At 48.7% G+C, this 26779-nt stretch overlaps 5 protein-coding genes across 5 annotated transcripts in view; 1 reads left to right on the top strand and 4 right to left on the bottom strand.

Moving 5' to 3' along the window:
* Positions 1–772: 772 nt before the first annotated feature.
* On the bottom strand, positions 773–2836 carry LOC128726280 (glucose dehydrogenase [FAD, quinone]-like). The gene is made up of 4 exons (XM_053820081.1): positions 2223–2836; positions 1925–2145; positions 1041–1858; positions 773–973 (listed from the first exon to the last, which is right to left on the bottom strand). The coding sequence occupies exons 1-4, from the start codon at positions 2834–2836 to the stop codon at positions 773–775; spliced, it is 1854 nt and encodes a 617-aa protein (XP_053676056.1).
* A 1268-nt stretch (positions 2837–4104) lies between these two features.
* LOC128726269 (glucose dehydrogenase [FAD, quinone]-like) lies at positions 4105–6941 on the bottom strand. The gene is made up of 3 exons (XM_053820069.1): positions 6319–6941; positions 5219–5439; positions 4105–5150 (listed from the first exon to the last, which is right to left on the bottom strand). Exons 1-3 carry the CDS (start codon positions 6939–6941, stop codon positions 4105–4107), a joined length of 1890 nt encoding a protein of 629 aa, XP_053676044.1.
* Positions 6942–8155: 1214 nt separating this feature from the next.
* Positions 8156–11453, bottom strand: LOC128726246 (glucose dehydrogenase [FAD, quinone]-like). The gene is made up of 3 exons (XM_053820047.1): positions 10828–11453; positions 9336–9556; positions 8156–9267 (listed from the first exon to the last, which is right to left on the bottom strand). Exons 1-3 carry the CDS (start codon positions 11451–11453, stop codon positions 8156–8158), a joined length of 1959 nt encoding a protein of 652 aa, XP_053676022.1.
* A 1565-nt stretch (positions 11454–13018) lies between these two features.
* LOC128721996 (calpain-11-like) overlaps positions 13019–26779 on the bottom strand; it is a 28589-nt gene continuing 14828 nt past the window's right edge. Inside the window, exons 2-10 of the mRNA XM_053815807.1 lie at positions 19914–19946; positions 19448–19686; positions 19166–19368; positions 15194–15334; positions 14972–15125; positions 14027–14908; positions 13269–13731; positions 13141–13196; positions 13019–13076 (exon numbers count right to left, since the gene is read on the bottom strand). Coding sequence (XP_053671782.1) covers positions 13050–13076; positions 13141–13196; positions 13269–13731; positions 14027–14908; positions 14972–15125; positions 15194–15334; positions 19166–19368; positions 19448–19686; positions 19914–19946 — 2198 coding nt within the window. The 3' untranslated portion in view covers positions 13019–13049. The remainder of the gene's footprint in view (positions 13077–13140; positions 13197–13268; positions 13732–14026; positions 14909–14971; positions 15126–15193; positions 15335–19165; positions 19369–19447; positions 19687–19913; positions 19947–26779) is intronic.
* Positions 17587–18876, top strand: LOC128721997 (glycoprotein-N-acetylgalactosamine 3-beta-galactosyltransferase 1-like). Its single transcript, XM_053815808.1, has 3 exons — positions 17587–17608; positions 17680–18345; positions 18415–18876. Exons 1-3 carry the CDS (start codon positions 17587–17589, stop codon positions 18834–18836), a joined length of 1110 nt encoding a protein of 369 aa, XP_053671783.1. The 3' UTR covers positions 18837–18876.

The raw sequence follows: 26779 nt of genomic DNA, 5'->3' as shown, positions 1-26779 counted from the left end.
TGCAGTTGGCGTTTGGCAACTGTTAGCCAACATTATTAAGAAGACTACTAGTACCGCTAGGCGTGCTCGACTCATCGCTGAAAGATGCGCTTGTTGGTACGGTTTGTCTGAAACTAATTGCACCGTTCGAGTGCGCCCAACATTTAGTGCGAAGTTTACGCCAAACGGGTGTGTTTATAGGTGCTTACGGCAAATTTAAAACAAACCACCGCGTTCCACCGCCAAACGCTGTTCCACCGCAGCCGAAAGTGTGTGAAAACCGTTGGTGCAACATGTGATCGTGACCTCTCGATCTGTTGGTAACATTGGAATGCGATGGCTCTAAAAATAGCTCATCGAAATTAATATATTTCACACTACTCACGCCATGGTCACCATGGATCAATAAACCGTTTTATAGACACTATTTGCTAAAGAAAAAAAAAGAGCACCAAAATGGTTTCATTTTCAATGACAAATGGATGTCTGCACCAATCGGACTTTATTCTTTGCGCTGTTCGTAGCCGCTAACGCACTAGCGGTGAGGCAATGTATAACAAATTTCATTCATCTCCGGTACCGCACGGTGCGCCCAGATGCATGTCTTTGGTAATCTTGACGGCGTGGTTTTAATTGCCACTTTCTTTCCTCATTTCAATGCCATTAGTGACCAACGTCAGTCAAAACTGTTACAATAGAACTATACCATCTCCCTAGTGTAATATCTAGCGGTATTAGGATAGAGTTGTGTGTGATCGTACTCCACACTCACAAAAACGACCAAACCAGACGACTAACGAAGACGATGATCTTCCTTGATCATGTCAGCCGCCTTCTCTCCTATCAGGAAGCTGTGCGCACTCGTATGACCCGTTGGTGCCTCGGGAATGATACCGACATCCGCCACTCGTAGTCCTTTAATGCCGTACACACGCAGCCGGTTGTCGACGACGGCTTCAGGATCATCGGCAAGACCCATCTTGCACGTGGCAACCTGTAAACGAGAGCACGAGAGTACGTTAAAGTATGCGCTCAAAACCCACCGCTCCTGACAGGTCGACCTGATGCTGAAAAGTGGCGGTTAGATGGCGCACGTGACACCGCCAGTAGTCAACCGTGTTGAACGCCATATACTGGCAACCGGGCACCTTGCGGGAGTACAACTCAACACCCAACTGGCGGAGTGGTGCTTTGGTACTGATGCGGATCACCTCCTTGATCGCGTACACGATCGCGTCAACGTCACGTTCGTCTTCGAAGTACTGATACCGGAACATTGGGTGGTTGAAGGGATTCGACGACTTCAGCTCGACGCGTCCCACCGCACGCGGTTTTAGCAGCATTGGCAGGAACATGAAGTTCCGCGTTTGTGCCAACGGACGGAAGTACTCGTCGAACATGCGATCGGTCAGGTAGTAAGCATTGCGCGTTCCCGGCGTGGTGTCGAAGCTGAACGACGTGAACGCCTGCATCACCTCAACATCCGGGTAGTCAGGATCGGGATCCTCCGCGAACGGTGACTTGACGTAGAGCAGACTCTCGACCGAGTTTGTCGTGAGTGGGCCGGAACCGTTGCGGAAACGTAACATCTCTCCGACGTTTGCTAGCTGTTCGATGCTGACGAGATTGTCCGTCGGCTGGTGGACGATGAAGATTGGTCCAAACACGCCGCCATGCTCGTACACCTTGCGACCAACGGGGAGATCATGCAGAGGTTTGATACCGTGCTGTTTCAGGTGTGCGGCAGGTCCAACACCCGAAAGCATCAGCAGTTTGGGGCTCTCGAAGGCCCCAGCAGATAGGATGACTTCCCGGGCCGCATCAACCTCGTGGTATCGCTGATCGTGCACCAACCGCACGCCTGTCGCTGTCTTTGTGTCTACAAAAAAAGCAACAGTAAGCCACTGGACACTGGAGGTGTAGAACGAACGGGTTGATCTACTACCAGGATCGATGAGAACCTTTGTGACCCAGGCACGGGTCATGATGTGCAGATTCGGGCGGTCCACTATCCCTCGGAGGTAGCTGTTGCCACCCGTCGCACGACGTCCGTTTTTGGTGTGCGCTTGTAGGAACGAAACCCCCAGGTTATCACCGGCGTTGTAGTCGAGATATCGGTAGCCTGCCTCCTGAGCACTCCGCACATACGCCTTCGCGATTCCGGACCTGTAGCGCCAAAGAATCACACCACTCGTGCTAACTAACAGCTCCGTCGCTGGTCTTGATCACAAGAACTCACTCACCTGAAGGGACAATCCTCCACGGACAAAGGCCCATCCGTACCGTGAAATCCGTTGTCACCGAAATCACGAATATTGGCCGTTTCGAGACGCTTGTACAAAGGCAGCACATCGTTCCAACCCCAGCCCGTATTACCAGCCTTCGCCCACCCATCATAATCCCGACGGTTGCCCCGCGTGAAGATCACATTGTTGATGATGGACGATCCACCAACTCCACGGCCATGCGCCCAACTGCATCGGCCACCACGCAACCCTAAACAACCGTGGCGTTGTTTCTCCGTCTCATACCCAAAGTTGTAACTCGTCGACGCCAGGAAAGGCCCGACAAGTGGAGCATCCGTGAACAGTGGGATCTCACCCCGACCTATCTCGAGCAGCAGTACCGATACGGCAGGATCCTCCGTGAGGCGGTTGGCGAGTACACAACCGGCAGGACCTGCCCCAACCACGATGAAGTCGTACGAATCCAGCAGCGAGTGGCGCCCGTACGAGATCTCTTTAGCGTCGTACACAATGCTTGTGAGGTTGCTGAAGCTGATGAAGCCATCGCTAACTTGCAGCAGCTCGGCAACGATCACTAGCAACACAGCCGACACTGCACGTGCTCGGAACATTCTCGAGGATGAGGGTACGTACGAAAACTCGCGATTTGGCAGCACGTTTCACATACTAAAGATGCGAAAAGCACTCGCCGGGACGTCACAAAACCGACCCGCTACGATGGACGGTTGGCCGCGGTTTGATCACAGAGCTAATCTACCGCATCGTAACCAAGCGCTTGCTGCAGTCCTGCGAGGTCCGATGAAATCGTTACGCACCTGTGGCGCTTACCTTGCCCGCTGCTACATTTTGCATGCGGTTCGAAACGCAGCGGCTCTGAGGTCCCCCACCGACACCACCACGTGGACCGTGTCGACGCATCAATGGGCAGGCGTGCGTGTTTGCGTTTCTTGTTTGCGTGGTCGGAAAAGCGCCTGAATTGACGCCTGAGTTATGAGGCCGAAAGATGCCCGATGCGCTGAGTCGGGTGTGATTAGCACTTTTGGAAGGATTTTCGAAATAAAGAACACTACACGTCGGATAATGCTTAAATAGGCACTTCACTCGCGCTACCTTCATTGCCGTTTGTGGTTACAAAAGTCATCCACAAACCTTGATAAATTAAATAAATTAACAACAGCTATTCGCCATGCTAGCCCTGATGAATTGTAAACCTTCCTTGCGATCAGCTCTACAGTGGATGGTTATTTAGGTGATCGCGATCAACTCACAACATGACATCGTGCCCGGCTCATGGGTGGATTGGTAGTATCTGCCGTAGGTTAGTCGAACCGTGTTGGCGCCATTACTTGCCTTACCTAGCGCAGGCACGAAGAATGTCGTCAAGTGGCCGCTTCAGGCGTCAAATTCACGGCGACGGTGAGCATAATGCGGCCCGTTCGCTTGGTGATCTGGCCGCCTTGGGCCGCGGCGGGTGGTTTGTACGTTGTATTATTTGTACGTTACTACCATACCGGCGTACCAACACATCCAGATCGTAACACAATTTTTGGCGTTACGAAACACGGGCGAAATTGAAAAACCACCAACTCGCGATCGAACGCCTGTGCGGGCTCCGCAGAGCGATGGGTATAATCGGGCGTGCAAATAAAATAAAAGTCAGGAAAAAAAACTGGTATAACAAATTATTTAACACGAATTTTGATGGGGCCCCTTATGGATGATAAGATGAAATTGGGATGTGGAATCGGTGTCGTAGTCATAAGTTAAACCTGGAAGCTGGGTAGTCGTAAGAGCTCCCGTAAAGGTCAATCATTCGCACAGCGTTCATCTACTTCAACAGCCAGTGGGTACGAAAAAGGGTCGCTAAACGACTGGCTTTTCAAAGCGCTTTTTCGGGGAGTGTATAGTCACCCTGCATGGCTGCGTCCCGTATGAGATCTGAAGCCTTTTCACCGATCGCGTACGACATGCCAGATGTATGGGAGGCTGGTGAGAATGGTATAATGCCGACGTCGGCGACACGCAGCTTGCGTATACCGTACACCCGCAGCTTATGGTCGACGACTGCTTCAGGATCGGTAGGTGGACCCATCTTGCAGGTAGAGACCTGGTGATGGAAGGTGGCTGTCAACACCGTCACATGACAGCGCCAGTATTCGTCCGTGTTAAAAGTGTACTCCTCACAACCGGGAGCGTGCTTGCTGTACAACTCAACATCCAATTTACTAAAGGGCTCCTGGGACGTAACACGGATCACCTCTTTAATTCCGTACACCATCGCTTCGATATCCCGATCATCCTCGAAATACTGGTACTTGAACAGCGGATGCTCAAAAGGATTACGGGACTTCAGACGCAGTTTTCCTCGCGTGTACGGTTTCAGCAACATTGGCATGTACTGGAATGTGCGCAAATTATCGAGCGGCTTGAAGTACGCGTTGTAGGTAGATGCGCTAATTCGAAATCCAATCCGTGCAGCCGGGCTCGGGTCAAAAGTGATCGAGGTGAACGCCTGCATGATCTCGACATCGGGCAAACCAGGGTCCGAACTAGCAGCGACTGGAGATTTAACAAACAACAGGCTTTCGACAGAGTTCGTAGTTAGCACACCTTTTCCTTCGACGAAATCCAGTAACGAGCCCAGATTGAAATAATCCTTCATACTGATGTAGTTATCGGTGGGTTTGCGAACGATGTAAACAGGTCCGAATGCTCCCGGATGTTCGTACAACTGCTCACCCACGGGGAGATCCTGCAGCACGGGGATACCCAACGATTCTAGATGAGCTGCAGGTCCAATACCGGAGAGCATAAGCAGCTTGGCACTCTCGAAGGCACCAGCCGACAAGATCACCTCCTTTCGCGCTTTTACCGCATATTTTATGCCATCACGAAAAAACAAAACACCTGTAGCGTCACGTGTCTCTGGAGAAACATAAGAGAATGCGGGCGTTAATGGCCAGTAATGCTTGTGAGCGTTTTTGCAGGACAACCTTTGTTTATCAACACCTTGGTCACCCAGGATCGGCTGAGAATGTGGAGGTTGGGTCGTTGTAGAATGGGATGAAGATACGCAATGCCGCTAGTAACTCGCCGGCCTTGCAGAGTATTGGCCTGCAGGAACGAAACCCCGAGCTGATCACCGGAGTTATAGTCGATGTAAGGAAAGCCGGCCTGTTGCGCGCTCTCGACGAACGTAGTGGCTAATTGGGTTCTGTAAATCGATTTTACAATGAACGATTCTCCAAGTACCGTCTGATTGAAAGTATGCTACCGCAGCATTGCATAAAACGTGCAAAGTTATTCTAATTCGTGTTGAGTATACTGCTAAAAAGTGATCTTCAATCTATGCACTTCCATTGCATACTATCAGGCGCAAATGCGCAAATGTCGTTGAATATATTCCTCAAAAGTATAAATTCTGCGACAAATTACCACAAATCAATACAATTTTATATTGTGTCAGAAAAATGATACAATAACTTGAATGGTTCCCACTGTTAAAGGAATATAATGTGACATTTTTCGACGTATTCATAATCGCACTGCAAAAATTGCAACCTAATTGACATGCATTTTTACTGCACGACATTATTTTGTTTCAATCCAAAATTTGTTCCGGAAAACGTGAGCGGTTATGTTTTATTTTCATTGCGAAACAAGTCATAAGCAAAAACTGTAATAATGCTGCATGAACAAAAATTGCTCCTTTTGAGCAGCCCAAAATCTGACGGAGAATATGTTTATCGGAGAATAAAATGTGAGTGAAAGCGAGCGGCATAAATTGCAAAAATTCTGAGCCTTACCGAATGATAATCGAGAGCGTGCACGAAAGTGTGTCAGAGAAAGTCAATAAAATTAAAATGTAATGCGCACTTAAAACTGGTTAAGAAACGCCCGAAAACGATGTAACGGAACTACTGATAGTGTTCGACGGTTTACTGCATTGGGTTTTACTGCTTAACCACGGTCCTGTTCTTTCTTCGCCTCAAATATCAAAGCTGAATGTTCTTGTCAACAGTACTAAAGCTTTGGTCACCGATAGTACTATCCTAGCTCCGAAATGGCTCTGTTTCACCGTCTTGATTCCTACCTGAAAGGGCAGTCCTCGACTGAAAGTGGCCCGTTATGACCGTGGAATCCATTGTCTCCGAAATCGCGCAGATTGGCCTTCTCAGCCCGGATGTGATACGGCAGCATCTCGTCCCAGCTCCATCCGGGATTGCCAGCCGCCGCCCATTCGTCGTAGTCCCGACGATTTCCACGCATATAGATCATGTAGTTGATGATGGAAGATCCTCCGACCCCGCGTCCGTGTGGCCAATTACACCGACGATCTCGCAATCCTTTACAGCCACGTGTTTGATGCTCCGTTTCATACGCGAAGTTGTAATCCGTTAGCTGCAGGAACGGTGCCGAAATCGGAATGTTCGATACGGACGGAATCTCTGCGCGGCCAGCCTCCAGCAGTAGCACCGACACGTTCGGATCCTCAGAGAGACGAGCCGCGACGACACTTCCGGCAGGACCGGCTCCAACCACAATATAGTCATATCGTTTGTTCAGCCTTGGCAAACCGTAATCGATGTCGAACAGCATCGAGTGCGCGGAAAAGTTCCCGATGGATTGGCTGATTTGATCAGGCAGATTAAACGGGTATGACTGCACTGGACCGACGATTAATAGGCTAATTGCCAGGATTACAAGCACTACCATGGCTGAGGAATGTAATACCATAGTTTGGTATATCACTGTAAGGGTATTCTCTAGAGCAAACTTTATGGCCAAATTTGCAGAATCTTAATGCTTTGTGAAAAAGCCGGAACCGAGCTTAAAATATTGTGTGGAAAACTACAATACAGAGCAGAACACAATTAACCGAAAGCGTATGCTTTTGAAGCCCTGCGAGGTGGATATGAAACACAAATTTGTACTCGTTTGATTTAATTTCACGAAACACGGTAAATGCGGTTGTGTAGAACTTTTTTACAATAACAATCCTTCTAAGAGTGAAAAAATTGCGCACTGTCACAAAGATTGAAATTGGGGCTTGGTTACGAAAATTGTGATCATTAAATCACTCGTAACAGCGGATTATCGATCATATTTTCCCAGACAAAACTGTACTCGCGTGAGACAGATCTTCTGCCTTTCAATAATCTTCACACTCTTTTGGCACACCGTTCCTCGTAAAACTCGATTGAACTGCTTCGGCGAGAGTACTCATCCGTTCGCAGTGATCGAAGATCAATCTGCAACTGCACCGAAGCGAGCTGCATCAAGCTGCATCTAGTGTCAGTTTTTGGGCTCCATCTTCTCTTTCACCTTCTAGCGGACATGCGTGCAAGTGGAAGCAACCGAAAACTTTCTCCTTTATTTGGCACTCAGTGAAATTTCTGTGCCATCGCCCTTACAATTTTCACGCATTATCTTCCGGGAAAATGTTACTGGTATGTGCCTCTCTTCATATTCGCTCCTTATTCGAGCATGAACTTGGCCTTTTGAGGAGCAAGCGTTGGATTTTAATGATGCCACATGATACATGGGAACCAGAAAGGATTGTTATAAGCAATTTTGGAAGAGTTAAAGAAACATAGAACATTCACGGCGATTGCTTGTCGATTAACACTGAGGTAGACGCTTTATTTGATCTGCTTCATTACCGTTTGTTGTTACGAAAGTTCTAATGGCTGTTTGATAAATTAAATATAAACCAAATTAAACGAAATCCTTACCCTGATGAGTATTAAATATTCCTGACAGACACTTTTCTAGCTGATTATTGAGATTTATGCGTATATTTCCCAGCATGGTACTGCAGAACGCAGTTCGGCTTATGAATCATTCGCAGCTTTGCCAACTGAAGATGGGACTCGAAAAAAGCAAAGTTCTGAACTACTAGAAAGGTCACCTGTTTGTCTCATGTCTGCTCATTTGAACAGCCAGTCGAACGAAGATCGGAAGATCGATCTCCCGATGGGTTCGACAGTCAGCGATTTTGGTCGTTTCTCGGGCATCACAAAGTCCTGCTTCTTTGCTGCGTCACGCACAAGATCTGCCGCCTTCTCTCCTATCGCGAATGACACGGCAGATGTGTGAGCTGCCAGTGGGAATGGTACGATGCCGATGTCGGCGACACGCAGTCTGCGTATACCGTACACCCGCAGCTTATGGTCGACGACCGCTTCAGGATCGGTAGGTGGACCCATCTTGCAGGTAGAGACCTGGTGATGGAAAGTGCCCGTTAGCACCGTCACATGGCATCGCCAGTACTCGTGCGTGTTAAAAGTGTACTCCTCACAACCAGGAGCGTGCTTGCTGTACAACTCAACACCAATCCGGCGAAAGGGTTCTTGGGACGTAACGCGGATCGCCTCTTCTATACCATAAACCATCGCTTCGATGTCCCGATCGTCCTCAAAATACTGATACTTAAACTGCGGGTGTTGGAAGGGATTACGCGACTTAAGACGTAGTTTACCTCGCGTGTGCGGTTTTAGCAACATCGGTAGGTACTGAAACGAGCGTTCTTTTTCAATTGGCCGGAAGTATGCGTTGTAGGTTTCGTCTGAGAGTCGAAAAGCCCACCGTATGCCAGGGCTAGAGTCAAAGTCGATCGATGAGAATGCCTGCATGATCTCGACGTCTGGCAGACCAGGATCTGGGCTCGCAGCCACTGGAGACTTCACGTACATCAGGCTTTCGACAGAGTTGGTAGTCAGCACGCCACGTCCCTTTAGATACTGCAGAAACGTGTTCGGTAGAAGATGGTCCTCCAAGTTGATGTAGTTATCGATGGGTTTGCGTACAATATAAACTGGTCCGAATACCCCCGGATGCTCGTACAACTGCTCACCCACGGGGAGATCCTGCAGCACGGGTATACCCAACGATTCTAGATGTGCCGCAGGTCCAATACCGGAGAGCATAAGCAGCTTAGCACTCTCGAAGGCACCCGCCGACAAGATCACCTCCTTTCGCGCCTTTACTGTATACTTCCTGCGATCGCGAACGAACCGAACACCGGTAGCTTCACGTGTCTCTGGAGGAACATAGGAGAATGCGGGCGTAAATGGCTAGTAATGCTTGTGAACGTTGCAGCAGGACTACCTTTGTTTATCAACACCTTGGTCACCCAGGATCGGCTGAGAATGTGGAGGTTGGGTCGTTGTAAAATGGGATGAAGATACGCAATGCCGCTAGTAACTCGCCGGCCTTGCAGAGTATTGGCCTGCAGGAACGAAACCCCGAGCTGATCACCGGAGTTATAGTCGATGTAAGGAAAGCCGGCCTGTTGCGCGCTTTCGACGAACGTCGTGGCTATCTTGGATCTGCGAATATGTTGCGAAACGGACAATTCACCCAGTATCCTACTCAAACCATAAGGAACTCGATTTGTACAAGTAGCTCTTGGTACGATAATGAATATCCTTATTGCTTTTATGAGTTCGTCACTCTGAGCCAATCCTTACTTATGTAAAGGAATATCGGAAAATATATAACCTTGACATATTCTTCAATTTGTGGTACGAATATATCCATTAATGTTAGGCATCAAGAAATCCTCAACATATCTGGGTTTCATTTCATAATGAATGTGATTGTTATGAGATTTATCTCACTGTCAAAAGATAAATTTTTCTCGTTGACAAAAGTAAAACAAATTGATCTGTTTTATTTTTTTCTTTGCGCTTGCCAATAAAGCCATTATACTAACACGCACTTTTGCTGTACCCAACCGTTTTGTTTTAACTCGAAAATAGCAAGTGAGAAAACCTGCTTCCCAAAATATATAAACTCAAGTCACATGGATCATGCGAGGTTGACCGTTCACAGAACGAGTACCATCAACCTTCAATCTGTTAAAAATCTGTTTCACTTGCATCGGTATTGCTTAACGAAAAATTTAAAATAAATAAACTATAAAAATGCTGCCTTGAAGGGAAACCACTCATTTTAGACAGCCAAAAATTCGAGACAGTACAAAAGGAGAAAAAAGTGAACGTATGAAAGCAGGAGCAGGAGAATTTCGCTTGCCGAATTGCAAGAAGCATCGGGAATGGATGAAAACCGGGTCACGCACAAAAGCGTGCCAGGGAAAGGTAACAAAATTAAAAAAAAAAATCGAATTGCAAATTGTAAACTGGTTAAGCAACATCCGAAAATGGTGGAACGGAACCGACGATTCTGCACGAAGATTTAGTGCAAAAAAAAATTTAAGGGAATTCCATCGAAAGTTCCAACTTTCACTTGCTTAATTCTTGCGTGTGTGTCTTGCAAACCGCAGCGTGTAGAATACGCATCAGATAACAACTGCAAGCAACCGGTTCTTTCGTGCTCAATGATCGAAGCGAAGCTCAATGATCGATAAATTATACCCTCTAAACGCCTCCGCAAGCGCAAGTGCAGCTGCCCCAATGTGACCTACCGGTCTGCAGGCGCTATATTGCGGAGCGCTTTTAATGATGATCATAAACAGCTGGTCTCGCGTCCTCGCCATGTGCGAGCTTAAGCTGTCTATCAACGCATGAACTGCCGTGAAGGCTTTGCTTCACCTACACCGGTTTTTTGACCAACGCGGTTACACCATCTTGATTCCTACCTGAAAGGGCAGTCCTCGACTGAAAGTGGCCCGTTATGACCGTGGAATCCATTGTCTCCGAAATCACGCAGATTGGCCTTCTCAGCCCGGATGTGATACGGCAGCATCTCGTCCCAGCTCCATCCGGGATTGCCAGCCGCCGCCCATTCGTCGTAGTCCCGACGATTTCCACGCGTGTAGATCATGTAGTTGATGATGGAAGATCCTCCGATGCCGCGTCCGTGTGGCCAACTACACCGACGATCACGCAATCCTTGACAGCCACGCGTCTGAGGTTCAGTCTCATACGCGAAGTTATAATCCGTCGACTGAAGATAAGGTGCCGCAAGGGGGATGTTCGATACGTTTGGTATCTCTGCGCGACCAGCCTCCAGCAGGAGCACCGACACGTTCGGATCTTCAGTAAGGCGAGCCGCAAGGACACTTCCGGCAGGGCCGGACCCAACCACAACGTAATCGTAGCGTTTACGCAACCTAGGCGCACCGTAATCGATGCCAAATAGCGCCGTGAAGTCGAAAAAGTTGCCAATAGTCAGGTTGGCTTGATTTGCAATCTTGAAAGTAACTGGCCGTACTGGGGCGATCGCCAACAGGATAACGGCCAGGGACATCACAAACGCACTCATGGTTCTCTGCTATCTGCTATCACTGTTTAATACTTAGTAAAAATGGTGCAATGAAGACTACACTTTGAAGAGTCACACTCACTATTGTTTAGAGCTCCAATCAACACTCTTATTTGGAAAAAAAAATATCCACCTGCAGCTTCTCGTTGAACACTGTGAATTAAACTTCAAAAACGCTTTATATCCAGTTTGACATTTAAAAACGGCTGCATTCACTCATAAATGGTCCCGCTCGAATTGCGGTAACCTTAAATAAGGTTACCGAAATATTGCCACGTGTTTTGCCCTCTTACAACGATGAAAATTAACGCTTTCACACTTGAATCGAGAACACAAAAGCCATCAAACTACGCCAAACGAACGAACTCAACCGCACGAGTCCTTCCACTTCACGGTTCGATCACGCACTGCCAGGATCGTCGATCGGGCACGGTCAGCTAACGGTTAGCCTTGAGTGCGGTCGATCCGTTGTAGCACTGAGTTTCGAAAATTGTGATCATAAAATCACTCGCCAACCCGCCGATCACAAGCATCGTTACGTAAGGGAAAATGCTGACCCGTCGCGGAACAGCTTTTCTCGGGCGTTACCAACTCGCACCGCGGCCCGTTCTGTCGGGTCTGTTCAATAAAACTTTTGCACTAGGTTGGCCTCTGGCGCGACAAACTCGATTGAATGTGCGATTCTGCGAGCGCACCCACCCGTCCAGCGTGATCCGAGAGCAATCTGCAATTGCAGCACAATCTGGAGCTGTACCGCGTTGCATCTGGCACCGGTTTCGGCTTTCTTCAGTCGCCGATACATTTTGCATTTAAGTGGGGATGCGTGCAAGTTGATGCAGTAAATATCGTTTGCATTATTCAGCGTTGCATACGAGGGGCGATTGCACGCCAGGCTTGGCGCAATGTTTGGGCGTCATTTTTGCGCCATTGCGCGTTAAATATTCACTCATTACCTTCCTGAAAAATGCTAATGCTTTGACGCTACGAAAGCGTGCGCTAGATCTATACCTTTAGCAAACTTCGCAAATAATGAGCGTCCTATTATTGCTCACCAATTGTGGTTTATGCTTAAAAATTTCAATGCCTTTTTGTGGGTGAGTGAGTGTTCTTGTTAGGCTTTTTATGTAACTTCACAATGCAGATGTTCCAGTAGAGTGCATTTTTGGAACTATTTAGCAAAGAAATATACGTTTTAAAGTGCTTTCGGAAGTCTTCCCATAAAACGGACACAAGAACGCACCCACGTAACGAGCTTCATAAATATTCATTTATTTAATTATCAGTCAATTTAACTTAATATTGCATTTATGATGGATGATCGGCTACTTCGCTTTTTTATTTTCGGTCCGCCACCCTGCCCACGCGGCTTTCCCACGCTTTTCCATTGTTGCATTTTCCCTATCGGTCGTTTGATTAGAATCGATTTTCGCGTGCATGCGAAAGCAAAGGGTTTCCAAAATAGCAAAAATAATAGTTAAACAATTGGTCAATTGGCCCTCTTCCAGGTGCGTGTCTCTTTGGTGATGAGGCGAGCGCCATGCCCACCTCTCTTGCTAGCGACGATGCTCTGCGTTTCATTCGGTTACCGGTTTTCCCTCACGAGTAGATAGTCATAAGAATCATCTGCAAACAGAACATAAAAGCTACAGTAGAGCTCATTCCCATATCACACGTGCGGCATAATTACCTCCTCCAGCGATAGTGGGCTGGCCTTTGCTTTGGCATCCAGACTGTGGTAGCGTTCTGTGGGTGGATGGATGGGGTTTTTTTGATCAGTAAAACTTGTCTCGCAGCTCACTCGCACACATTACTTACCATGGGCAAGGTGCAACCGCGCCATCGACAGCAGATATCCTTCGAGCGTGATCAGACGGTTGCGAGTGAAGCGGCTCACGAGGGCCTCTAGTACCTTGTTGCTGGCTGTGGCTCCACCAGCCCAGAGCAGTCCTCGTAGGCAGTAAGAAGACACCCGTGAAGCCCAGATGCCTCGACTGAGTGTGGCTGTACCGGAGGAGGATGGACCACAACGACGGAAGGCCGCCTTCCAGAAGCGCATCAGCCCGATTAAAGCTGGCACGTGTTCGATCGAAAGACGACCACCGAGGGCTGGATCACGGAGGGCTAACATTCCACGACACAGCTCCAACGAAGGACCGCAGTTGATGCCACCGAGCCCACGGAAACCTCGGTTGTTGCCACCGTGCGCTTTCAGGATGGCTTGTAGTTGAGTGGCATCGATCTCGTGCGGATAGCGAGCGCGAAGTTTGTAGAGGATTCGCTGGAGGAGTGAAATGTGTAAGAGAACGAGTGGGTAAGGTGATCTCATGTAAATTAGATGGTAGATAGTAAGACAAGAAACCTTACAACACGGTATTTTAAAAGATCTTAATAATTCTGGTGCAATGTTCGAGAAAGAAAAGAATGTACATGAAAATACATAGTCTATGTTGAGATAAATTAACAGTCAACGACTTGCGATCTACAGTGGCGTCATCTGTTACATTATCCAAGACACAAACCAGTCCGTGCAGTCAAGGTTTCTTCACCACATATACTTATCCAAATCAACTCACGGCATCGATCGTGCGTTCGTCACAAAACTCGGCCGCTATGTTGTGTATGACCAGGTTCTCCTCGTTCACTTCCCACACGTCCGTGTGCTGATCGGCGAAGATACGCAGCAAAAAGCGACCCTCCCGGTGTTGAGCCGCGTGTGGCATCACGACAAAGTCTCCAGCTGGCAGCGCGAAAAAGGTGGCGATCTCGCGCAAATTCGACAGAGGCGCGAAATCAAGCGGTAGCTGCTCACTGACGTACTGTGGAGTGACACGTTGCATCCCCGGCGGAACTTCGTAGATGGTGAAACCGATCTCATCATCCTCATAGTTCCGGCTACGGTAGCACTCGTACTTTTGTGCCACCGCTACGACGACGTGCGCCTTCGATGGATGACCGGGAGGTACGCGAATGCGAAACTGCGGATTTGTGGCCGTCGTCTCAACGAACTTGTGTGGACCACCGGCGTTAAAGCCACCGCGCCATTGCCGTACGGCGAGAGCTGCTCGCCAGGGGGCGCGCGTGTGCAATCCCGGTTCCAACGCCCAGTCATCAGGACCAATGTGCGCCAACCAGATCACGACGAAGCGTGTCAAGAACTCGTTCACTGACATCCAGAATTCGCAGTCACTGGAGGAGCGTGATGACAGCAGCTCACGATCACGTTCGTTCAGAGCGTTCCACTCCCAGCTGCGTTCGGACCAGGCTCCACACCAAACACCACCCCATTCACCACCGATCCATGGACTACGCAGTCGGATGAGGCTCGTATCACCACCGGAAGAACCGCTGCCGTGTGTGGACATATCGTTGGAGTTTGCGCGTACTCGTGCAAGACCCGTCACACAGTATGGGTGTTCCGTCAGGAGACCCGATCGTCGTCGTTTTGTTTCTTTCTCCTGTCGAATCAAGAAGCGTATGAGAGTGGGATAACAGAAGAAACGCATCAGTGTCCTACTTACCACTCCACTGATCGCGATCAATAACGTCGATCGAGGTACTGCTCCACCGAGTAGCGGCCCACTAGGTGGGACACTCTGTACAACGGCACCGGTGAGGTCCTGCAACGCCCGGCCTACTGTGCCGTACTTCAGGAAGGTGTATCCTCCGTACAATCTGGGGAAAATTTACATCGCTCATGAAACACACTAAGCATACTTGCTAGATGTGACAGGATCACTCACTTGGCGTATGCCTTCTCGAGCAGTGCCGCCCAGAAGATGTCCGGTTGGGCGCAGTGCATGTGCGCAGGACGATCCCCACGTGTTGGCAAGCGATCGTCGACCCGTACTTCTATCCATTTGCCCCATTGCCAGAAGCGAAACCTGAGGGTGAATTATACTCGGTTAGGCAATCGGAGGTATGTGGAAAAGAAATGGATTTAACACTAGCATAGTTTCATGTTTTGTCGTGCATAGTTGATATATATTTTCTGCCTCTTTAGTGAAACCTAAACAGTTGTCCAATTGGATTTGTTTTCTAAGAATATTTTATCTTTCATTTTTACGTAGCCAGATAGTCAGTCCTTATATTTTAGTGTTTGAGTACTAATGCTTGACTCATCAAAGTGCTTATTTTCTTTTAAACTATTAAATAATTCAATAAAGATTGTATTGTTTCACCTTTTTTGCAGGATTTAGGTGTATTTTTGTGAAATATTCTTAGTATCTTGGCTGCAAATATTTCTATATATTTCTCGTTTTACTTTTTTTTTGCTGTTATTACACAATCTATGTTTGATGGCAAGATTACGATATGATTCCTTTTCGCATCGTTATTGTATAAGCAACATTTTGGCTTCAAATCAATCAAACCTAAACTATCGAAAGAAAACTATCTTTCTTTTAAAACCCGGAAATACCGATATATACCAGGTTGTCAAATCATTCTAGAAGAGAATTAATACAATCGAATATCTTCAACCGGCATAGATAAATATAGGCTTTTATATAGGCCTATCCATATCCCTATAGGTTTGTAGAAAACAATCGTATATTTTTTTCCGCTTTCAATACTTTTCGTTGATAAAAGCGAAATAAAAATAAATTTTTTGAGAAATAAATCAGAGCAAACGTGCGCTGCCTACTGTGCTATCGTGACCTAATAAAAACCTGCCTAAAAATGAGCTTAACAACCAAAAATGTAAAGACATAAAATATATGCTCATAAAAGGACATGCCTTGAAGAAGGACATTCCAAAGCATGAAATCAAGTGAGAAGCACTCTGTCTTCCATTTTGGTAAGCAACACCAATAGAAGTTAATTTTGTGAGGAGATGAGCATCACATGTTTCTTCGTATGGAATGTTGAAATGTATGCAGGTTTATTCGTTAGTTGCAGTGATAATTTTGTTTTTCATTTCATTTAGTGCGTCGAATAGAGAAGGATCATTTATCATCACAAACACAATAATACCCAACCACACAGGGGGGGGCACTCAACAATACGGATCAAACATCAAGCGAAGTCAAGTGGAAGGCAACGCTCCGATGCTTCCTTCATTAAATTATGCTTTTCGCACCAAGATCCATCGATAAACATGCCCCCCAGAGGGCTCCTTTCTGCTTGTCCGATACCCGTTAACGTTAATCGCATGACAAACTGGCTGAGCCGTAGCTTACCGAACTCGACCAAACACCTGTATTGTTGGAGGTGACAAATTGCAAGCCAACAACAACGACCCCCGGACGATACCACGACGATTCCCTGTGCACTGCTGATTGTTTAATCGACTCGCGTGGCTTGTGTACAGCGCAAACACGGGCCCATCTTCACCAATTCGCGGTGACATTGACAGTGTCTATGTTACCCCAAAATCAGGCACAGACGGCGAAGCAGTTTGATGGCCTAATGATCCAGGCTGGTGGCGTTTTATGGCACCAGGCACGCACTACCGCGATGGCTTCTTTCTTTAGGAGGATCTCATCGCGAAGACAATTAAATTGGCGTATCAACAGCGCATCGACAGGCAATCGCGGAATCGCGCTAGCTTATAAAATATTCCAAGGTTAACCGGTATTCCTACAGTACGTTCCTTGTCCGGAACTCCTGTCCGTAGAGACCTGCCTCATGCATTCCACCGGTGCCGGTGCAGCTCAGGCCAGGTCGCGATTAGCCATCTCGTTTAGGTGCATAGCCTAGCCGCGAGGTTCGTGCGACTCGCGGTGACCTCTTCACTTTCGCTATGGCCCGCGTCTGGGGAGCGTTTGATCGGTGTTTGAGGATGCTGGCTCGTGACTCGAAGGCATCGTGTCGCCGCGGCTTATGTCATTCGCCGTTGGTGCCGTGTGTCGTGAAGTTCGTCTCCGGTTTGCTCGGACGGAGGGAATTAATTAATCAAATACGGCAAGCGAACAGGCGCTTGTGCGCAGACGTTTTCCCATCCCAAAAGCCAGCGGCTTATCGGTCAAGGAGTCAACCGTAATTAACTGGGCAATCGATTTTTATTCACCTTTGTATAGCACGTTGATGGATGTGTGAGGTTGTGTTTAGTGCCGGTGTAGAGTTTATTAGAGCTGTCAACACTTTAATTTTGTGGCCATTTGGTGAGTGCTTTGCGAAAGTGATAGTTCAAATTATGTTGAAACTTGTTCTCAAAAGTAAGTGTGCGCAGCATCGGTGGAATATGCGTTGCAAGAAACTGCGAATAGTAACGTGAAATCTTTTGCAGGACCGTCGGCGATAAGTCCCCGATATGGGCAGTTTTTGCTGGGCATATTATGTGGTTGGTTTCTTACGCGATTTATATCCCATTTTCCAACCCCAAGCTCTTTGTATCTCGAGTCTGTCAACTGGAATACCGCGAACGCTCATTATCCCGTGAGTCCTTCCTCAATTAACCTCACAGAAAGTGTACGTGTGCTGTGTTGGGTGATGACTACACCAGCGAATCACCAGGAAAAAGTTCCTCACATCAAATCCACCTGGGGTGCACGTTGTAACAAGCTGCTGATCATGAGCTCCGTAGCTGATCCGACGATCGGCAGTATCGCGCTACCAGTAGAAGAAGGCCGTAAGAGCCTGTGGAACAAGACCCGGGAAGCGTTCCGGTACATCTACGAGCATCATTTAGAGGGATATGATTGGTTCTTCAAGGCGGACGACGATACGTACGTCGTGGTGGAGAACCTGCGGTATTTTCTGCACTCTTACTCGTCGGAACTACCGATCTACTTCGGCAGCAAGTTTCGGTACCCGCAGTACGTGAAGCAGGGCTACTTTTCCGGTGGTGCGGGATACGTTCTAAGTCGCGAGGCCGTGAGGCGTTTCCACGAGCTTGCACTACGTGATGAGGAGCTCTGTTCTTCTGCCTACGATACCGAGGATCTTGAGATGGGTAATTGGGAGTGCTTGATCTACTAACTACGTTCAAAGTTTTTATACCCTTAAACTCTTTTTTTTACAGGTAAATGTATGGAGAGTGTGAACGTCACCGCTGGCGACTCCAGGGATGATCTGGGCCGGAAGCGGTTCCTTCCAATGGAGCCCGTTTTCCACCTTGCTGGATCGATAACAGAGGATCCTGACTTTTGGTACAACCAGTACTCGTACTACGAGCCACTGTATGGAAGAAATTGTTGCTCGGATTTGGCCATCAGCTTCCATTACGTTCCCGGGAAGCACATGCACATGATGGACTACTTGATCTACGATCTGCACGCATGGGGCTCAATATATCAAAACCCTCCGCTGTCTAGGATGAAAACGCCTCAAGAAGCAATGATCGTTGACGAACCGTACCCGATAAGTACGATGGCACCGAGGGACGGTTCGAGTACGATCGTTATGGCCATAGAAGAGGCATCGACAGCAACGTCCGATTCGTAGCACAGTACAGCGTCAAATTTCATCCGCTAGTCAAAATAATTCCTCTTCATGTTTGTTTTTTAAAGCTATGTCATAAGTTTGTGAACAAATAATAGGATGCTAATCAATCTTAATCAAAAATATGAGCGACTTTGGACGATTGGTGCGTATTTTCCATAACCGGTTCAGTTATGCTCTGGAGCGTTACATCAATACCATATTGCATACTTTCAGGCGCTTAAGCAGTCGTTACGCCAAGGCGCTTGAACAAACGTTAGGCTTCACGCTGCTATTCATTTAACCGGCAAATCAAACCACGACTCGATGCTCTTTTTTATACTAACACTTACTTGAACATCCCGCAGTACCCATTCGCGGTATCGAACGTTTGCTCCGGCGGCACAACACGCTCCAGCAATCTCGGAAGCTGAGATAAACACCCCAGCGCTGCCAGGAGGCTGGGATCGCCTGGTCCCACCGGTTCCGGAAGCTCGCGGGCCGTCAGCGGCGTCCCGGATGGTGCGATACGAAACTGCGGTCGCACGCACATGTCCTGGGTATAAAAAGAGAGAGGGAAAAACAACAAAAGCTCATGAAATGCCTTCCAGAATGGTTGAGCCAACAAGCCTTACATGTGGCCGCATCCACACGATCTGTTTCTTCTTTGACAGCGTCCGAGGCGTCGGCGGGAACTCAAGATCCTCGTGTAGCCCACCGGGACCACGCGTGAGGACACCGTTGGCGTGACGTCCGTTCGGCAGCGTGCCATTCCCGTTGGCCGTGATAACCTCCGCTGAGCGGGGTCGTGACAGCGTCGACTGGTGATCCTGCATGCCTCCATTCGTCCATCCGCGCAGCTTCGGTCCACCGTCTGGAAAAGGGCATTCGTGAGCGAAGAATTCGGGATCGCGGTTTCGATGCGCTTTCGCGCGCCGGAACCCGCGGAACAGTGAGAGTTGCGTGCGTCCGCGCCAAATTCGGCGCGACCGAGTGGCCGTCAATAAAGGAAAAAGTGATGGATTGAAGGAAAGTTGTTTGAACAGGCGGGTTGTTCCGGCGGAAGGTCGTACCGAGCGGTTGGCGAGGGAAGCTACTTACTTGTGTAATACTTATCCGTGGCAGTGAACTCACCTGTGGAGAGAGGCAAAAAAAAAGAAATGAAACAAACAGGAAAAAGAGCCCGTGAGTATGTGGGACGGAGGTGTTTATGGCATCGTTTACGCTCCGGTGCGGGCTCAATTGCGGCTAGTGAAACGGTGCTGTTATGTCGAATTAACGCTTTCCCGCGCTACCGGCGACACGATACCATTCAGCTTCGTTCTTTTGACACCGCCACATTTGATCTCGATTTATGGCCCCCGGGCCGGGAGCGATGCCGATAGTTAAGCACACCTTGCTTGGCCTAGAAAAAGGGTACACTACTTTCTCCCGGGAGTAAGATTCATTTCCGAAACCTCCGTCGGGTAGCCGCACGACTGCGGGACAAATCACCACCGAAAGTGGGCCAAAGGTTTTTGTGAGCGACAATTTGGGTAACAAATGGGTTGCGCTTGCTTATGGTTTGGGTAATGGCACACCGAAATTGGAGTTGCTAAAAGTCGATTTTCGGCACGATACAAAATGCTCGCTGAAAGTTCAACTCCATACTTTTAATCGAAGTTTGTTTGCTGTTGCTCCATTACATAAACATGTATGCTAATATTGTCCCCACTGAGCGCATTTACTCGTCGCTCTCTACGTCGAATTAAAATGTTGCTGTCCACGTTTATCTCGCTAAAGGCAAAACAGCATCTCGGCTTTGCATGTCTTTCCCTTTACATCTATAACGCGAGCGCATTGGATTAAAAAGTAAGCCACACTGGAAGCTGCGGGAGGTCGCGTAGAAGATGCTGTTACAGATTCCATATGGGGTCCGACCCCTTTTGCGCGATCTCTTTCTCCCTGTGGCTGCCTGACAGCAAGGGTAGCTACTGTCACAGCAGTGATTTGACATGAATTATTCAGCAAAATTAGTCACACGATAAGCGCATTGCACCGCGCCAGGGCGCATGGTTGTTCGTTCGTACAAGCATACGGGCCGCTCTGGCGCCCATGGGAGCTTTGGAACCATAGAAGACCACAGGAACAACGCTACAACTCGCGCGACACAGTGCACAGCGAGCGAGCATGACTAACGCCGGCATGGGAAAATGTCAATTTCAGACCCAAACCGCGGCCACGGCGGAAACCCACCCGACAAGCCAGCAGGGAAGTTGGGACCATAAAATGAGCATGAATCACCATGGCCCTCGGTGTAGGCCACGGAGGTAGGCCTTTTCTGTTGCGCCCGCCTTTGCGTCGGCTGCTGCACTTTGGCTTTGCTCCGAGTTCGGTGGTCAGGGCATTTATTTACCTCGTGTTACCGGCGGGCCAAACGGCGGGCCACGCTCTCGTGAGCAATAAAAGTGTATCAATTTCTGCTCATTAGCCCTGCGGGACAACGACGCCGCGCGAAACGACGAGCCCTCGGCGAGTCTAGGGTGGTGGACTTAGGTTTTGCATGATGTGGGACGGGTTGGTGCGATTTACCCTAAGGCTTGCAGATCGCAGGAAGCAAATTGGCGATGTTTATCGAAGGGCCTGTGGGGTCAGGTTTGGAGGGAAATTAAATCAATGCAAAGAAAGTGCAGCGCGACAGAATGAGCGGTCACGAAGCGGCTTAGTTGGGCGGTTTTTGAGTGCAAAATGATGAGCATGTATGTTGCAGGGATAGTCTAACATAAGAATGGAGCGAAGAACATCCTGAACTGGCGAACAACTTTATCGTACACAGTGGGTTTGAATTAAAATTGTGAAAAACCAACAAAGGCATTCGTTGGTTAGTTTTTGTCTACCGATGTTAGAACTATTACTTAGTACATACTTCAAATTTTGATGTCCCTATATTTCCTGAATACTATCGAGCTGTCAGAATAAGTGTCATTTTGAAACGTCATTTGTTGTTTCGAAAGTACTTAGTATTTTTTGCATAGTACAGTGAATATATTTGTCTACCTCGGTAAAATTCTTCATTGTATGTAGCTTTTTCATATATTATTGTTTACATTTACTTTCGTGTTGCTTGTGTTACTATACTGAGTTGCCGGTTATCCCAATTGCATTGTCGGTTAAGCTTTATTCTCAATGCAACAGACAACGTCAACAAAGCCTAAAAACGAGAAACAAATAATTGCCGTTCTCCCGAAAGGCACTGTTTGTTTTCCATTCTTGCGCGATCGAGGAAACCCCAATGCAAACGAACAAATACAACAAACTCTCAACACGCGCCCCACGTTCGGCCCCAAAACGGCCGGTGATCTCATTCCCTAATCACCACTTTCCGGCATTCAAGGCCCGGGTGATTTCCGGCCTCACCTTGTCGCACGTTTGACATGACCCTGTCAGGCTGGGGTCGAGAGTAGCATCGTGCTTTTTACGTTCCTGCTTTCGTCGGGTCTACAATCCCGTGCCGGGCGTGTTCCCAAACCACACCGGCGACATTCGAGCGCAACCGATGCGATTACGCCGCTGTGCGAATAATTGATTCCAAGGGAAACGTTTCACTTGAGGCCACCGAATCTGGACCACGACCACGAGTGGCCGACCACCGGTTCTAATCGAGCTGCCGACACGGGGTCAACCTGCAGCCGAGGGAACCGTTACCGAACGGAAATGGCCGTTTGGTGGATCGGAAAAAAGGAGAGAAAAAAGGAAAGCTCAACCTTCCCACCGCACCGGTGCGTCATCGATCTCGCGCATTTCGGTGCTTTGACAAACTAATAAAAACAAACGACTTAAACGTCGCTTAATTAAAGCGTCGCTCGGGGTTTTTTTTTGGACCGCAAATTTTTGAGCAGGAAGTGATGGTTACGATTTACCCGGGTGACGGTTCGCCCTCCCCAACGTAGGAAGGCGGATAATTGTAATGCTCGTTTCCCGTTCGAGTATTACGGCTTCTTCTTTTTTTTTGGCAGAGATTCCGCGGGAATAATCACCGGTGTCACGCGGGGCTATTTAATTATCGAACCGGAAAGGAGGTTTTATTTATTTTTTTATTCCTTTTTTTTGGGCCAGTACGTCGGCTTCACCAGCTAGGAACGTCTAGAGGGACGTCTTTTTTATCAAAACATGCGACAAAGTAAACGATTATTTCTTCTTTCATAAAGGAAACCCAACTTCCGCCTCGCGAAAGCACCATTCCCCGTGGCACAATGTGCATCGCCCGGGAAAGGGCTCGTTCGCGTTCGCGCTGATTGATGAATGAAGGCTAAAGGTTCGCCCTCACCAGCAGCCCTTCGGTAGTAGGGGGTGTTATTTATGCACCGCACACCCAGAAGCGAATCCAGCCCGAGAGTGGAAAACGGACACCGTTAGGTCAGTCGCAACAAAGTCAGCCCCTTGGTCGAGTGATCGATTGGGCTCCGGTCGCCGCCTTCCCAACCATTCGGAAGCCGTATCGGTTTCATCGGCCTGTTGGGTGAGTCAGCTCAATGTCTCGATGGTCGATCGTTTCGTAACCCACCCACCGCTAGCTCATAATTAGATCGCGCCAGGTCGTGGTCCCACCACGGGAATAAGCAAATAGATGTGCCCCGAAAGGGTTGCACGGTATGGGTGCATTCGATACCTTAGTTCAACGGTTCAACCACCACACCCGTTTGAAATCTGAACCCGCCGTTGCCGTGGAAACGTGTTGCGCAAAAAAAAACAGCAGGCGATGAAAAGCAACCGGCTCAGCCGCGCCTCTCGAGCTCTCGATGGTAAATGCGTTTTTGCTCCCATTAATCTACATCCCATCGACTGGTGTTTGTATCACGGGGCAACTCGCACGAAAGCCCACCGAGAGCCCTTTGGAAAAAAGGGGGCATGGTGGCTTTGGCACATTCTCCCGGGAGCCGCACGAACAGGTTCTGACCAACCTGGCCCAACCCCGTTAGCGCGGGTGCGACGACATCCTGAGGCGATCCGGGCGCGGTTTTCTGCACGTGCTGGAATCCGAAGGCTCGCAGGGATCGAACTCGTGTTTTAGCGCCATCGCTTCGAGGCTTTGACCTCTCCGGATGCTATGGCTCTTGCTTCCGCGCTGGGGCAGGTGGGTTGGGTGGGTTATGTAACCGTCAGCTCGTTATCTGCCTCCGGCCAATCGACAAGCCCAGCGTTTGAGTCCTTTGCCGGCCACGGCCACGGCTAGCCATGCGGTGCTTTACGGGCTTATCGTGGCTTGTTATCGGCGAGCGCTCGTACAAATGACATCGACACTTGCACGTTCATTGCTCAGCGGAACTGTCGATGGAGGCAGGAGAGCGAGGGGAAGGACAGAAGAAGAGGAAGAAGAAATTGCTCGCAAAACCACCACCCCTCTAATAAGGGCACCAAATTGGACGCGAGCAAACCCCCTGCAACGGATCACTATGGAAGGCACGGATTAACGAGCGACCGAACGAGTTCTGAATGAAAATGCACGCGGTTCCGAGGGCTGCATGCTACCGATGCACCGGGTGCAGGGATGCAGGTGAAAAGGGAAACCGACCGAAAGACCGCTCCCTGCTTCGAGGGTGCGCGATCCGCGAGCTTTAATCATTTGCCCCGTGTTTGCAGCCCGCCGCGAAGCTACGTTCCGTGCACCGATGGGGTTAATACAGCTTTTAAAGGCTGGCTGGCCGGTTGGCTTCGGATCGGCCGCGACCATCTGCCTTATTCGGTGCGGTGCATTCCGGTTGGCAGAAGCTGCACAACGAAACTGCTGGCTCCGGTGCGTGCTTAGGTGCATAAATGTTCCGCTTTGCGGCCGCCATAATTGGGTTTGGGGGTTTCTTTGTTCCTGGTTTGTGCGTGGAGGGAAACGGTGCACGCAGTTGCGGGTGTCTCGAAAATGTGGGTTCTTTATTTTAGCTCGTGAAATTAACTAAAACTGCAAGTTTCACTGTTATAGAGCTGTAGATTCAAGCCGGCTTGAGTTTGCGCGAAACACATGTCACAGCTTGCTTGGATGGTAAAAAGCTCCGAAAGAAGGAAAACCCCGTAGTGCGTAATGGAAAATGGAAACTCCCTGGTACTTTGGGCAACCCTCTACACCTGCCATGTAACTGGCCCTTTGCGCACCATACCGAAAGTGCATCCCCAACGCAGAGTTATGCAAAAAGGCAGAAATTAAACAAAATTAACCAACACTAATCGACGCTGAGGTAAACCTCAGCAAAAAGGTCGAGCCTAACGCCTTCGACGGTGATGTAACACCGGCAAATAATAGCAATCAAGATCCAATCATCTGATTATCGATCGACGGACAGCGATGGCGCATCCAAGCGCATGGATTTAATGTTGTTTTTATTTTCTTCTTCTTCAAGCAAATGGCCTAATCGTCAAAGCGCCACGCAAAACGTCTCGCACCGCAACAACTAAAACTCGCCGTCAGTTCGCAACGATTCTTTTCCTTCGCGGTTTTCCTCCTTCGTGCGACTCTTTTTCGCTCGTTCCGGAGAGGCGCTTTCTTTTATGGCGGAAACCTGGCCGCTTCTGGTCGGGCAATCAAAAAGTGAAAAACCTGTTAACATGGAAAAACGCGCACCCGGATCGGAAGCGTTTGGCGGCTACCGGTGGATCACTTTCCACTCGGTTGAACTATTGAACTTCGAAAGTGGTTGGGGCCATTTTTTTGTTTCTGCCTTCTTTCTTTTCTTCATCGCAATTTTCCTGCCTGCCTCGGTCTCGCCACCGCGGTAAGTGAAATGAGCCGAAAAGGCGCCCGTTTAGGAATTGGGGTTTATTGGCAACACGGTCCGGGTCCTCCCTCTTCACAGCCGCTGGGGCTCTTTGCAATTGGATGCCGCCGGTTTTCGGGGCCATTCGATGGCTCTTCGAAAGGGGTCCGTCGAATTAACCTCGATTGTGGTGCGGAATTTTGCAGCATCAACCCTAACAGAATAACAGTGCTTTAACCGCGGCGTGTGTGTGTGTGTGTGTATGAGCTTGTAATTATGCTGCTGGAACACCGATGGCCGATGCTTCATTTGCTAAGGGTTCATCGAGCGTTTGAAGCGTACCATCTGCTACTTAGGGATGTGTTTTTTGTTTCGTGTACACCCAAAAGGGAGCAATATAAGTTCGTTGGGGGGAAATCGAAAGGGACCGAAAAAAGGGAGCCGGAAAATGATGAATTACATTTTCACAACATTTTCCCACCTTCGCACAGGGCAACCGAAGGCAGCCTCGTGGCTAGTGGGGGGGTTTGCTTTCTTAATTAAAACTGGTAAAAGAACCCGTCTCAGCCGTGGTCCGAGGTCCGCCCGGATGGCCGGTTCTGGTCTCGTAATTAACCAGTGGCGTATGAAACGCGGGCTTGGAGTGCGGGAAAATAAAATAGAAATAGAGGGGATGGAAAAAAATGGATGCGAACACAGAGCTATGCTACCCCCCCCCCCCCCCCCCCCATTGGTTTACGTGCGCGTGGGATGGCCGTTCGCGCGGTGATGGCATTATCATTATTTATTTTCCCGCCAAAGTACCCATCGCTAAGCGCTGGAAATCAATGATCATTTAGATTTAAATGGATTCAATTAAGCTTGCTCAAAACTGTTTGAAATTATGAGCCGACCTGTTGAAAGGCTCCATTAAAGGGGAGGGGAGTGGAAGGCGTTTGGGGTTCGGACGAGGGGAAAAAAGGAAGAAAACATAAATTGCTACGGACAATAAAAATTCCACTCGTTCCGTGGTTCCATCACGCGATCGCACCCGGTTAGGTAACCGGGCTGATAAGGCACCGCGGTGTAAAAGGAGCGTTTATCTCGCGCATTCCATCTCTCTCTCTCTCTCTCTCACTCACTTGGGGTCCAACAAAACATAGTCCAACACAGCATATGTTGCAGCCGACGGAGGTCAAATTGGGATAGGAATGCCTTTCAGGGGGTTCCTTTTCTGTGGTATCGATCAAGTCTCCGCTAAATTTG

The sequence above is a fragment of the Anopheles nili genome, chromosome 2, assembly GCF_943737925.1.
Source record: "Anopheles nili chromosome 2, idAnoNiliSN_F5_01, whole genome shotgun sequence".
Lineage (NCBI taxonomy): Eukaryota > Metazoa > Arthropoda > Insecta > Diptera > Culicidae > Anopheles > Anopheles nili.
Note: the sequence above shows the minus strand (reverse complement) of the source record. Positions and strands in the feature narration are given on the sequence as shown.